The 14,808-nt window shown below is 42.3% G+C and overlaps 1 protein-coding gene across 3 annotated transcripts in view; it reads right to left on the reverse strand.

Annotated features, from left to right (window-relative positions):
• Positions 1 to 14,808, reverse strand: part of ALPK2 (alpha kinase 2) — a 96,995-nt gene that overhangs the window by 17,226 nt on the left and 64,961 nt on the right. For all 3 annotated transcript variants that reach the window (XM_090037863.1, XM_090037864.1, XM_090037862.1), the window contains 4 exons: positions 9,948 to 10,225; positions 9,763 to 9,851; positions 5,597 to 5,814; positions 1,215 to 1,263 (listed from right to left, as the gene is read on the reverse strand). In XM_090037863.1, the coding sequence (XP_089893989.1) occupies positions 1,215 to 1,263; positions 5,597 to 5,814; positions 9,763 to 9,851; positions 9,948 to 10,225 (634 nt within the window). The remainder of the gene's footprint in view (positions 1 to 1,214; positions 1,264 to 5,596; positions 5,815 to 9,762; positions 9,852 to 9,947; positions 10,226 to 14,808) is intronic.

Genomic DNA, 14,808 nt, shown 5'->3' on the forward strand with positions numbered 1-14,808 from the left:
CAAGGTGCTAATGGGTGGATGCCACCCCAGGCTGCAGGCAGCACCCTCCAGATCCAACAGTGTATGGGGTGCTGGAAGCTCGGGTGTGCTCGGGAAGCTCAGGCTTGGTGGGCTTCCAGCACCCCATGCACTGTCCCCACTGCCTTCCTGCCACCTGGGACCACCAGGGAATGGGCTGGCTTGCCCCTGGAGCAGTGCGGAAAGGTGGCAGGAGGGTGGCTGGGTGTGCTGGCAGCCAGAGAAAGCGGCAGGGATGGTGCATGGGCCTGGCAAACCTGAGCTGCCCTGAGCATGCCTGGGCTTCCAGCACCTTGTGCACCATTGCAATTTGTTATGTAGCGAACTCAAATACATCAGATGTGTTTTACTTTGCTATGTAACAAAGTCGTGTAATGCAAAATATGCTCCTGTAGGTGTAAATGGTGTCCCCATTAAAGCGGTGCAAAAGGGCAATTAAGCTGCTTTAAAGGCCAATTTTGTCATGTGTACAAGCGCCCGTGATGTCATCAGGTTCATCAACAGTTGTTTGGTTTTTTTATCAAGTAACTAGCTTAGACGTAACTACATCACTCAGGCAGTCTCCCCAACCAGCAACTTTCCCAAAAGCACAGTTGTAAGCAAAGAAATGAAAAGGTGTTTGAGTGCATTGCAGAAGGACTAACAGTGTCAGTGTTTTTAGGTTTTGGAAGGATCCTGATTTTCAGCGTGGGGTCCTGGGCAGTTATGCAAGTCAGGCACTTACAAAGAATTTCAAGGTGCATACCCAAAATTACTACTGAATCATCACACCTCCCTCATTTTTTAAACACTTTTGCATTCTGAATAGAATATAAAGCAATGCATTCATGATGGATATTTATTTTGGATTTACCTTGCATAAGATGCCAAAAATAATCTTGATTTTTAGTGGAGAGGAACACAACTGACATCTTACCTGCTCCAAGATAAATTGGTTATGAACTGATTCTGCAAAGTAAAACCTACACTATGCTCGCTTTCCTTCAAAGAGGAGAACAAATCTGATTTTGTGATCAGAAGATTTCTATTAATAATTCTATGAACAAAAAGAGGCTAACAGAACTTATGCTGGGATCATTTTCTTTTCAAATTACAGTGAGATATAGACTTCCTATTCTCAACCCCCATCATATTTACACTGTCAGGAGTTTCAAGCACAATGCAAAGACATACCTTAAGAAATGTTTTTCACTCACCCTTTGGCCAGTGTTGCTATGCCAACATCCGTTAACTTCATGCCTACACCTAAAAGACATCAAGAACACAAGGAGCTTGCATTACCTGGGGCTTTTCAGGCAGGTTGTCAAATTTGGAGAACTTTATATAATAGTGCAAAGAACTATTATTTATCAATTGCTATATTTTTTAGTATTCTCTCTATATGTTGTTAAACTGTCAAAATATGTTAACATTTGCACTTCAAACACAGGATGCATTTTGTACCATTAACTGCACTAGTAGCTGTCAGCATTATTCCAGAGGGTCTGAGATAGCAGGGTGGTGAGTGGATTACTAAGGCACAGTATGTTTCCTATGCTGGAGAGTAATTGGGGGTTCACATAGGCTGTAGGACCATAAGGTAGAGTCCCAAACTGGCATTTTTCAAATCAAATTGTCTGTAAGGTTACTTATGGTTCCTACATATGGGGGTTCAGGGAACCCAGAGTATCCTATTAAATCGTGCTCTTGGGGAGGGATTCTGTAAGGCACAGCCACCCACCCCAGCTGACACACACCAACCTTGGAAGCTCAATGGTGAAACCACTCCAGGGTTTTGGCAACTCAAGACTCATATCTCTGGAGAGCTTGATGGCAGCAGTGGGGGAAGCCTCTGGATTTGCTTCATCATGGGATTGAGAGGGCAGGGCCTGTCTGAAAGCCCCAGACCCTGAAAGCGCTGAGGAAGCAGTGCAGACATACTCTAGGTTGCTGACCATGTTGAGACCACCATGGATTTCAATGGGGAAGCTGCATGTTTGCTTTGCCCATCCATCTGGAAACACACTTTCTGGTCTATGGTTAGTGATTTTTTTGGTGGCTAACAGGTACTAAACTTGGTGTTTCTGAACAGCTCATAATGCCTCTTCCTTGAGCATCTCCTTGCATTTATTTCATGTTATGGGTTGAAGTAAGTAACCCTTGCACATTGCTTGGTAGATTTAGGTGCCAAGATGCCAGTTTGGGAGTTTGCCTTCTGGTTCCACAGCTGTACAGTGGTTCTGCAGTGAGATGACAATGCAGGAAGCCTCTTTCCATCTCTAGGACACCCGTGCATGTACCAGGCAGATCCACTTCTAGCACGTCCTCCAGTGCTTCACAAGAAGCCTTGCTAGTGAACTATGCAGCAATTCACAGCCAAGGCATCCCAAGGGGAAGTGGTCAACAAGGCTGGAGGATGGCCAGGGTCTCATGAGGATGCTACTGTCAGCAGCAGATACACCATGCTTCTCTTTCAAGGTGGTAAGAATCAATACAGAGAAGATTGCTCCCAGGCTCAGCTCAGCTGTTGTTGTCCTTCCCAGCTCCAATGTGCCGCATCCTCAAAAAGCTAGGCTTCTGCTCTACATGTTTTCCCTGTGAATTCATTTCAGTTTGTTCTTCATGGTTGGGGTTCTCATTTTAAAGTGTAAGGAATGGTGTTGTTTCAACAAATGCAGCTTTCTTTGCAGTGCCCTGAGTAGGATGCTTGGTGTGTTCACTGTTTTTTTTTTAAATCATTGAGCGCAGTGTTCTTGGGTAAAGCCTAAAAATTTGTACAGCAAGAAGGAACTGCTTAAAAGCAGCTTTTTGGGAGCCGAAGGAGAGCATTTCTTCAAACAAGCCCAGGAGCCTGACTGTGGCATACTATCGGTTATGAAGGTGGCTATTAGACGGTTATACAGAATTGTGAGGGACTAGGATGCTGGTATTGGAGTATTTAATTCACAGAGCTGTTTGCTAATCTATGGGTAGTGAGGTGACAAGCAGTTGATAGTTAGCTTTGTATTAAGTGTTTGGATTTACTAAGGTAAATTCTTTAGCAGAATAAATCTCTTTTTAAAACTCTCTTTTCAAACTCGTTTCTTGCAGACACACAAGCTATGCAAAAACTCTCTTCTTCCCGCTATTTCAGCTGTGTGCTGCTTTGCTGAGCAATCCAATAAATGTTTTGAAAGCTTTTGCCACAGCAGGAGGCTAATTCAGTTTCTTCTTCTGATTGTGGGTAACACATACAGCGTGACAGAAACAGCTCAGAGGGCTGAGAACAGAAAACATCTAAAGCATTTCTGCCCATCTTTTATTCTGACCCACATGAGATGCCATAGTATCAAAAGCCATGCATTATTTTAATTATTCCAAAATCCATATTTTCATTATTTCTCCAATCACTTTGCCAAAGGCACTTGTAATTAGTATTGATCTTTTTCTAATGGGTAGGTAGGTCTCAGTGCTTAAATTAGACTAAAAATAATGCAATTAAAAAGCATTTTATATCCCTATTTAATAATTTAACTGCAGTTCCTCTTGCATCATATTATCTTGCAAGGTAATTCCAGGGGGGAAGCCCTACTACAGTGACTTTTGGATAGTAATAATTTGTAGATTTTTTTTTTTTTAATGCTGAAGGATGGCTTCTAGGTAGATAATCTCCTTTGACTGTTACTTGTTTTTGTTGTTTGTCTTGTCATGGATCTCTTGATTTTCATAAGAGGTTCAGATTTAAGTCCTGGTTTCAGGAGCCTGGCAGGGAACAGAGTTTCTCCCGTCAGCCATAAAGAACAGCATTGCTGGACTCGGGGACGGTGGGTGTATGAAAGAAGGCAGAAGGGTTGGTGGGTTTAGAAGCAGCTCTCCAGGGAGTTTCAGAGAATAAGTGGCCTTCCAAAAAAGACCTTGTAAAACTATTGAAGTTCCAAACAAAGTAGCTTGTTAAGAATAGAATAGCTGAAATTCCTCATGGGCCATTCTGCACTGCAAAAATAAGATGGCTGTTTTGGGGCCTAAATCTTGTGGGAAAACCTTTCAATCCTACTGACATCAGTGAACCTGTTATTGCACATGGCCTTCTGTCTGTAGAACAAACCATTGAAACAAATCAGCACACGGCCACTACCTTGTTTAGGCCCAACTTGAGCACTATTTTGATATGTTAAGTAGTGCATGGGGCCTTGTGTTGTGGTTACCTATATTGTCCTTAATGTCTGTGTAAGATAGCTTGTCTATCTGTTGCTTGTGCTGTTAGTAACTGCCACATGGAAGCATGGATTCTATAAAACCCAAGGTTTCATAGGGCCATTGAAATTAGTAGCAAAGTTCTTTTTGATTTTAATGTGGATGGCTCAATCTCAAAAACTATCTGCCTTGCTAATTCATGTCAAGTTTATGGTTGCCTTCAAGTCCAAACCACCATACATCAACACTGAAAACACTTAAACTTAAGTGTTTTAAGTCCAGTGGTAGTCCAGCCTATTCCTGGAAACTGCTGAACTTCAAGGTCTGAGGTCAAATCTCATCCTTACCTGGCCCCTCGATGTGGTGTTTGAAACTTACAGGCTGCAATCGGGGGGGGAGTCTGCCACCAGTAATTCCACAGCTCCCTCCTCCTGACTTCTGGACCTTTTGCATCTCTACTGACCATGATCAGAGCCAGGCATAGAGGAACTTATCCTTTTAAAGGTCTCATTCAAGGAACAAGAGGCACAATGCAACCAGCTTTATTGCAGGCTTCAAGGTAAGGTAGAGATGGAAGGAGACATTGCATATGGCATAGTCTTACTGAGGGTAGTGTTGACACAGGATTGCATATCCTAAGAAAACTCCACTGCTGAGTTGTTTCTGATGTGTCACTGTTTCTGAAGTAAAGGCTTTAGGACAACTATTCCAATCTTGGTTCCTAAAGACAGGAACTTAAATCCATATGCAGTCATATAAAGAAGTAACAGAGTATAACCTGTTATTCAGGAGTGTAGAGACCTGCAGCTCCCATTTTGGGTTACAATATATAATAACAAAACAATTCCTGTCTTGGGATTGCATCATGGTGAGGTTGAAAAGCTTATGAATTCCCATAACCTGCAGAGGTATGGTGTTGAGACTTTCAACACGGGCCAGGGCCTCCCAAACCATACAAGACAATGGGAAGGTTCAGACAAAAAATGGTCGGTTGGTCTTCCATGTTAAGTGTTAAGTCAAAAGCAAACAACTGCTCCTCAGAAAGAACCAGTGCAAAGCAAGGAGTTGTATTCAAATAATAAAGAGAACAGGGAAAAAAGATCAAGGATTAAATACTAGCACTTAAAAAGGGATAAAAGAAATACTCATGAGTGACAGTAAGTCTGTTAGCCAGTGTGTGACTAAGAGGCTGGAAATGATTGATTCAATCAGCATTGGGTTCTCAGGACAGGGGAGTAGTTTTCTGAGACAGAGTTAGGAGTGATTATACCTAACCAGGTCAGCTTGTTACAGACAACAAAAGATAAGGCTGTGCTGGCTGAAACCCCTGAGCATCTTTCTTTTATTAGGGCATGCAGTGATTGGGTTGCAGTATTATAGTCTGGCAAAACTATCATGTATCAACATTTAAATCAAAGCCTCTCACCTTGCAGATCTGTAACAAGCAAGTTTCCGTTGGTTTTCTCATACAGCCAGTGTTGAAAGGTGCAACACTTCTGACCAGCTTCTGAGTCTTTTCTCTTAAAGTTTATTTCCTTGCCATCTTTGATCGAGTACTTAACAAAATCTCCAGTCAGTTCTTCCTCCACTGTTGCATAAGGGATGTTATTCTCAGGGCGATGAACAAGGAAAATAGGAATGATCCTGAAATCGAAACCAATGATCTCAGTCAGAGAAAATGCTAGACAAAAAGTCCAGCTCTTACAATCTGGGTCAATAGATAAAAATCTCAAAGCTGGGTAAAGTCAGATTCTAGGAGTTTATTAGTTCCTATATTCATTTGCCTCCATGTGAAGTTTTCACAAAACAACTCAGTCCTGGGCAAAACTCACCTGGTCTCCCAAACTCAGAACTTGGACCAGTTTTGTCAAAAGTTTTACAAAGCTATATGGAAATATGGACTGGGTTTTGCAGAATGTGGGGCCCATTTATAGTTAGGGATTGAATCTACATGATACTTATTGGTCCTGGTCAAAAAACAGGTAAATTGTGGTAATTTTGATATGAGTTTTAGGATCCTCTCAAACACTGATATTATGTGCTGAATATGAAGAGGTGAGCTTCACATAGTTCCAGCTAGCACAGGCTTCACTCTGCTGAAGATGGTGATAAATTTATAGAAGTACCTGAGTCACTGCCAGCATAAAACCCTCACTTAGCACAGCCTATAGCTGCTGAGATGTGCACTGACATCTCGCACTTGTGAGGTGACCTTGTCTTCACTTGGGCTTTAATAACTCAGCAAGAACATCCTGATACTGTGGTGAAAGACAGCAGTATAAAACGCTATGATAAAACCCATAACTCCCCCAAAGATAGCTGAATGATGGTGTTGTGCATAAGACCAGAATTAGAACTAGTATCTTATGATAATGCCATTTTAAAATCCACTGACTCAAATTTATTACAAGGCATCACTATATTTGACTCAGTAGCTCACAAGATATCTTGGTGGCGTCTCTAACAAATGTATGGAATAATTGTCACCCGTTTACAGGAAGATGTGCCAAACATTGGAGAAGTGCTGTCTTCTCCAGTTACTTGCCTTCTTACAAGTAGCATTAATCATTAAAGCAGGATTACTAAAAGGTCTGTGAGCAGTTTCAGAAGTCAGTGTCTTCAGGAAATGGCAACATTCAGAAGGCCTGAATCTCAGTACAACTAACTACAACATTAGCAATTCCTACTGGGATACAGGTGAGCATCCCCATGTAACAGATTGGCTAAATAGGCAAGGAATGTTTTAGAGATGGTACATAACCAAATATTTGATGTACTGAATTCTTATGCCAGGTATACACTCAGTTTTACGAGTAAAACTGTTGTGTGACTTTTGTTCTTTAACACTACGGCTACATCGGTAAAAAAACCCTAGTGTGGATGCAGTAATAGTTAATCACGTTCCCATGCAGGAATAAGCTCTCTCAGAGGAGGCCCTTTTTTACTTCTACAACTCACTACACAGTAGAGGGTTTATGTCACTTTCTACTGTGCTTGTATTTTAAAGCCATTCATGAAAGTTGCATTTATTTATAGATAAAGCTTTACCTAGCTCTGCAAGGCCTAAGATTGGCAGGAAAAGACATGGGCTCTTCGGGTATTTTCAACGTCAGTAGAAATCCAGTGCAGAAATACAATTGTATTTCATGGGGTTCCTGGCAACCTCGTTAGGTCCTTTCTCTTAGATCCCATGTGAGTACTTCAATCGCCAGGCCACGCTGCCTGTTCTAGCAAGGTGCCAGCCATCTCTCTCTCCTTCCTCCAGTCTCACACCCTAAGGTTGCGCTTTTAATGCTGCAAACTGTTAGAGAAGCAGGCATGTCTTTTACTAGCTCAGTAAATCCTCTATTCTCCTTTCAAAAGATGATACCAGAAAAGGGCTCCCCTTTGAAGGAAAGCGTTTGGGTCTGATTAGGTTCAGTGAGAAAACAAGAACTCTACATTGAAAAAAAAAGTGAAGTTTTGGAATTCACAGTAAAAAAAAAAGAGAGTGAGAAAGAAATGCACCCAACGACAAAGAGGCAAGAACCCTGAATTAACCCGCATCTTCTACATCTCAAGTGAGTGTCCCAAATACATTATTCTTTACCCTTTTCTTGTTATCTTCTGCGAGTTCATCTTGACCTGACACACACTTCCAACGAGAACTTTGTTAAAGCCAAAGACTTTTGAGTTTCAACAAATTTCTATTTAAAAGGGAAAAAAAGGAATTCCAACACAAATTCTCCTAACCAGGTTTGGTTCTGAGCAGGTTTGCTACTGGAAACCGTTTCAGAAATTTCAGTATGAGGCACTGGAAGAGCTTATTTGGAATTAAAACCTTTGTAGGAACGAACATAAAAGCAGAGTGCAGTAAAAGCCAAGAGACTTATACCCTTTCTTTGCTATACAGTTCAAAAAGTCCCACTGAAAAATCCTGTTAAAGGCAGTTCCAAGCACATAGGCACCTTTATATTCTCTGTGTGAGAACTCCTTTCTTTGCTGTGCACTTTTCTCTCTATTTGACCCAGTGTTGCAAAGCTGCCTGTTCTATCTCAAAGCTACAAAGAAAATAAAGACATGCTGAGCATGCACATTGCACACAAAGTAACCAAATGGATCCCGTCCAGCTTTCCTCTTTCCTTCTGGTGCTACATGAAATGGCTGCCACTGTGAATAGCATGTATATAAATTATCCTAATTAGTAAAGATGGTAAGACGTGGGGTGTATACCAAAACCACCTGCCATATGGGATAAAGCTGGGACTTAACATTCAGCTCAGTTGAGCGCAGTGCATAGATATGCTTTATTTAACAGTTTGTGAATGGGGACCCAACTGGAATCATCTTGCACTTTATATGGAGGCTGCTGAGAAAACAGATAACTCATCCAATAGGATCTTTGCCAGTGACTCAGATGCTGCTGAAGTAGGTATCTTATGCCATGTAGAAGGGGATGGAGATTTAGTTTGCTCACAAGCATGCAGAGATTATCCTTGAGACAAGTCACAGGCAAGTCGAATTTCAGCTATCCTTTGAACACATGGCTATATATGGTCACCCTGTACTGGAACAGCAAATCCTGTGGAAAACATGAGTTACCTAGTACAAAATCATCTAGGGATGCTGAGAGAAGTGACATTTTGTCATGTGATCAGCCACCTGAAAGTGCTTTACACCAGTGCCCTGACAAGTGCAGGGCTGGAAACCTCTTCAAAAAGTACTCGATCACATGACAAATGAAACCCTATTACATGAGGATTCAGATGATTGTACTCCAACCTTCATTAACTTCTGTTGTGTGTGCTAGCAGCAGGGTTGGGCTGAAACAGCACAACCTCATCCCCGGTGCTGTCTTTAGGACGGGAGGGGAGGGAACTCGGCTTGGGGTTTGCCCAGCCTGTGCCAGAGTTTGGGGGGGGGGTTGGATTGGATTCCCCCCCCTCCAGGGGTGGGGGCTCCAGTCCACTCTCCCCCAGCACAGGCTGGGAAAACCCCAGACTGAACTCCCTCCCCTCTTTTTTCCCTTCTCCTATCCTGAAGATAGCACTGGAGCTGGTGGGGAGTGGGCTAGGGGAGAGGGGCTGCAGGCATACAGAGAGCTTCAAAGTGGAGTCTGATTACCACCCACCTGCCCCCTCCCCACCCAACAGAAAGCATCTTTTCGGTTGCAGGGTCACTGTAACTTATGGCACTTCCTGTGAAGCACCATAATTTACAGCAGGAAGCCTCACATCTGTCAGTGAACTAGGTGTCACTTTCCAGCCTCAAGGGCAGAGATGAAACCAGGCTACAGCTGCTAGTCTGAGCTCCACACGCTGACCTTATCTGTAAAGAGGGACCAACCACAGTCTAAACAGCTAAACCTAGGAAGGATCTAGAGCCAGAGCTGAACTCCCTGGCTTGAGTGCCTTTGACACATCAGTGTCCACCTAAGATGACTTTAGGGTTTGTCTAAACTAGGAAGGCCACTGAGGCTTGCATAGGAGGAGACATAGACATACCTCTAATGTTCTCAAGGCCCTGTTTGCTATTTCCCCAGCAGTATCTCCCAGGAATTACATATCCTGTGTAGCATGTTATATTAATAATTATATATGTATACACACTTACTCAGGCACTTCTCCAAAGCCTTCTAAAGGTTCTGCTTCTGCTGCATATATCTTGGCATACTCTCTCGCAGTGTTTTGAACATCACATTCCTATATTACAAACAGATATGCCAATGGAGTATTACTGAAAATAGTTACCCACGTCATCTCCTCCCACACTTCGTTTACAGAAGAAAAAGAGTTTACCTGCATGGCTAGCTTGTAGTTCCTTTGAACAATTTCATCCTTGCTTTTGGCCCCATATGCTATAACAGTATTGTGCACTTTAAGAACACAGGGATGACCTGGGCTGAATACAGGCACTAGGCCTTGCATTACTTTACTTCGAAATGCTTTCCGGTGCATGCCTTCACCAAAGTGTAACTCTTCTGTTGCCATTTTCCCATGCAAGTTGCCACCCAGATAGCCATCATTGATTAAGTTGTCTTTGAACATGAGCTGTACAAATTCGATCTCTTCCGAACCTAAAACACAATGAAACATTGTTCTGCGCAACATCGTCTGATGCACATACATATACAAAAGAAGAGCAAACACACAACTTGAGGACAGATTAGAGAAAAGGAATGACTGAATGAGGTAGAAACAAAGCTTTTCTGATGAGGTAGGACCTGGGGTAGGAGAAATCTCCTGCATCAACAGTGCTAAGACTGAAAGGACAGAGACTGGCATTAGTCTTGTGTACGGTCAAGAAGAAAAGTAGGTACCATGTCCATGGGGTATGCTAGAGCAAAACTATGTAACGATTTAAAAACTAGCAGGGCAACTTTGAAGTGGATTCTTACTTGTACATAAAGCCAGGGAAGCTGTTTGGGAGTAGGTGGGTGATGTCCTTCCATGCTCCTGTGCTTGTGAGACAGCTGGGAGCATAATGGGTAGGCAGTTAATTATGCAAAACACAACTGTGCGCTTGATTTCCAGGTGCAGGTATGTACCTAAACTGTCTCTTCAACTGGCCCATGCTTTTTAGAAAGACCCGGAGAAATCAGGATGTTATTGTTCCAGCTTTTGCTTGTTTTAATATTTAAGGTTTCAGTTTCTAAGCTGTTTGGGAGGAAGGCCTTGTCTACCTCTTTGCTTGTATAGCACTTCATTCAGTGATAGGTCCCAATCTTGATCAAGTACTGATCTAATACAACCTTTAAATAGTTGCTGTAATATTTTTCAGATCAGTCCCAGAGCTACAAACTTCTGTGCTAAATAATTTCTCTGATAGATGTGTGCTTAGAGCTGGTAAGCGCCAAGTTAAACTTGACAGATAAGAAATTTGGGAAAGTCATAGGAAGTTTTTTATTACATGTGTGATTTTATGTAGATGTGGGTTTGCCATACAATACTGTACTCGATCTATGGGGTATTACCCTAGGGGTAAAGTTGATATTTGGTATTATGGAGGTTATGATAAATATTTAAATATTTGTGTCATAGTCATGTGATCAGGATTGGAGACCTAGACATTCATCTGTTCACTCACTTGTGGACTTTAGACAGAGCACTGAAAAGACAAGGATCTGCTTATGTTTGTTAAAACTGCTGACCAGTGTCTGAATACCTAGAATAATGTTACCATGAAAATCCAGACAGAAATTCAAAAAAATACAATAAAAGGGGAAATTGAGTAGGGAAAAAGGCAAATGTGGAAAGAAAAAAAACCTAAAAAATTCATATGTGCACAGTTATGGAATAAGAGCTACTCTAGACTCTCTGGGCATATAATTTCTGTGGAAATGAAAAGGGAAAAAAGATATTGCAAAATCCTAAGCACTGCAATACAAAGCCTATCATTTCCAATGTGTGGTTATTTCTGATTCAGACTATGTAAACCTTTGACTCTCTTTGAAGCACAAAGTGACCTATGGATGTGTACATACAATGCTATAATTAGAGGACTCCTTATCTCGACACACAGTCCTTTGTTTATAAGAAGTCACCCAGCATTGGTAGATGAAAAGCCCTGTGTTTGTTTTAAAGTGGAACCAAATGTTTAATTCTGTTCCTCAAAGAGAAAGGAAAAAATGAACTACCAACCAGCTGAATGAAGCAGTTGACTAGTACAGTATGTTCAGAAACGATAAACTAATTTGCAACATGTTGTCTATCTTTAGTACCAGCACAGCAAGACGTATGCTGGCTGTGATTAAAGACAAGATAACACATGGGGAATGTATACCAGATCTTGGTGCTTGCCTTTCTCCTGAGGTAAAGTTACACATCAGACAACTTGCAAAGACCACGTGTTCAAACACCACTGGAAGCTTTTCTGCCAAAATAGCTTCATGCTCCTTTTTTGTTACTGTGACATGACATAATGTTATTTTGCTGCTTGCCATGCATGGAGGGACAGTACGCCAAGTGAGTGGCAAGTTGCACAGCATGCAAAGTTCAAATCAATAGTCCCTCACAGAGTGTTTTCTGCCCATTAACCGGCACAGTTCTATATTGCAGGAAGCCCATAAAAGCCTGCATTCTGCAGTCATTTCTCAGCAAAACTATCTTAGGGGCTTCCTGCTTTTAATGGGATAACAAGGTTTGAAGGAGGAATGAAAAGACATCTGGTAAGGAATATTACACTGATGATTGAGCTATAAGGGTAGAATAAATTCCTTGTCCAAGAGCAAAAGATGGTTTTTGGAGCATTAATCATATCAGAACTAAGGCCACTCTAGGTCACTCTAACCTCAGCTGACTTGCATATTGGGCTGTGTTGCCAGCCTTGGCCATTTTCAAGGGGCCCAGGTTAAGGTGCAGAAGTGTTGCTAAACAGGAGGCCCAAAGCCTGTTTCTGAGTGACCATAGTGTGACCCTTTGCACAAGTGACAACTAATTTGGTCAGCGAGTAAAGGAAACCATCAAACTCAATTAAAGAAAGCACAAGGCCTGAAAGAGATACGGGTGGACCACACATTAAATAATCCATATAAACGGTATCTTAGGTTTATCTTTAAAACAGTAGTAGTGATTGATGTAACCAAATGTATTAGATGCTATTTTACTAGAGTAGATATATTTTTGTTAAAATGCTCAGTTCCAAACATTTGTAAAAGCAAAAACGGCCTTGTCAGAGCAGACTATAAAATAAGGTAAAAAAGAAACAGGAACAACATTCCACAATGGGGAAGGAAAGGAGATAAGAAACCCTCCCTGTTTACCAAGGCTATAAATCCCAAATAATTGACACCTTCCAAGTTCATAAGAGATCTGGTTCAGTCCAGTTCCAAAAGTTTCAGTGTAACAAAGAAATTTAAATAAAATCAATCCGAGATCATTTATTAGAATATCAGAACCAGCCATCTATAAATATTGGGCATAGGCTGGAGGGAAATTTGGAGAACTCACCAAAATCAAGAAGACCTGCTGCCAATCTCTGTTCCACCCTCCTCCCACTTCCTGAGTCTCCCAAGCTGGTATAGGTAAGAATCTATGCTGTGCTGTCATGGGTTAAGATAAATGTTTGTTTTCATATTTTAAGGTGCAAGCAAATAAAAGGTTGCCTCTTTTAGTAGTAGCCTGTCTACTAGGTTACCTGTAATCCGGGTACCAGCTGGACAGTAACACACAGTCATAAGCATTAACAAGCAGTTTTTGCCCCCTTGATGGCAGTGGCAGATGGAGTGGCTACCAGTGACAGCCACCCATTTTATACCTCATGTAAGTTGATGCTTGGGGCCGGTGCCCTGCTTGCCCACCCTTAGTTATGTTACCAAATATATCTTAAGAACTATGGAAGCACCATTTCTAGAACCCATGCTGCAACCTCAGAGCAGAATGGGCATTTTTACTCATGGAAGGCGCCCAGTCCTGCGACTCACGCAGTTGTATAAGCAGCAAAATGCACATCAAGGCTGAGAAAATGGCAGCAGCATGCTTTTGAACTAAAACACATTGGATGTGCTTTAGTTCAAAAGCACACTGCCACCATTTTCTGCGTGCTGATGTGCATTTCACTGCTTATACAGCTGCACATGGTGCAGCGCAGTTTGCCTCAGCTCGCATGCGGAGCAGACTCAATTAAGCGGCGATCTCTGGCACATCATGACTCTTGATTCTTTAGACAGAAAAGTATGTGTATAAATGCCCAACGTGTCTAAAATGTGAAGTTCAAAATTCAACCCCAGATCCAAATTTTGTAACTAGCCCTAGCTTTAAAGTAAGCCAAATAGGCTGAATCTTGGATCCAAGACATTCCAGGCCTTTGGGGTGTTTATATATCCAGGTTACAGGTTATTCCTAGTGGAACATTTTTGCCTGTTAAAGTTGTGCCCCTGTACAGAAGAGAATTCCAAATTCAATGGGTCAGAAAGAGAGTAAGACTCTCTAGCTTAGTGTTGGGGTCTTCACCTGGGAGAGGAGTTACCAACAGTGGTTTCTGTATTCTATCCAATGACTGCTTAATATAAAATACAGAAGTAGTCCTGAAAGTAGGACAACACTCAAGGACTCCCTGTGCCCTAAGCACTAGGCTACAAAGTCATGCCTGTGCTTGTGTGCTCTCTCTAGTCCTTGACCTCTTTTCTACATGGTGGTGCAGTTTCAATAGGAAAGGTAGAGTACCCACCCTGTCAAACTAGCTTATAGACCAGGTACAGACATTCCACTTTTACCAGTCTAAGTGACTGAAAACTGGTCTAAACCCATAAGAGAACAGAATTTCAATGCACATTTAAAAATGGCAGAACCTGGTCTAAGGCCTGCATCAATGTGCTCTCAAATATAATTGATTTAGATTAGACCAGTGCATCAAACTTCAGTGACAGTTTCCCTATCAATCCAAGTTAGGTCGCTGTCGTCCGGCTTCCCAGCCTCCTTTGCAGCCCCCTGCAAACCCCTCCTGCCCCCCCACAGGGAGGTATGTTAACACTCGGCATATGCGCGGACTGCTCTGGCTGAACATCCAGTGAGCCCCGCTCCCGAGCTTGCCCACAGCCATGTCAGCCCAGATCCTTTCTGCTCCCTCATCTCCTGCCTCTGCCCAGCTGTCAGCAGCAGGCAGGCAGCAAGGTGGGTGAGCGAAGGGAGGCATCTGTTTTCCTGTGTACAAGTCCTGGCA

Source organism: Crocodylus siamensis, chromosome 3, assembly GCF_052110815.1.
Source record: "Crocodylus siamensis isolate JL-2025a chromosome 3, ASM5211081v1, whole genome shotgun sequence".
NCBI classification, from domain to species: Eukaryota; Metazoa; Chordata; order Crocodylia; family Crocodylidae; genus Crocodylus; species Crocodylus siamensis.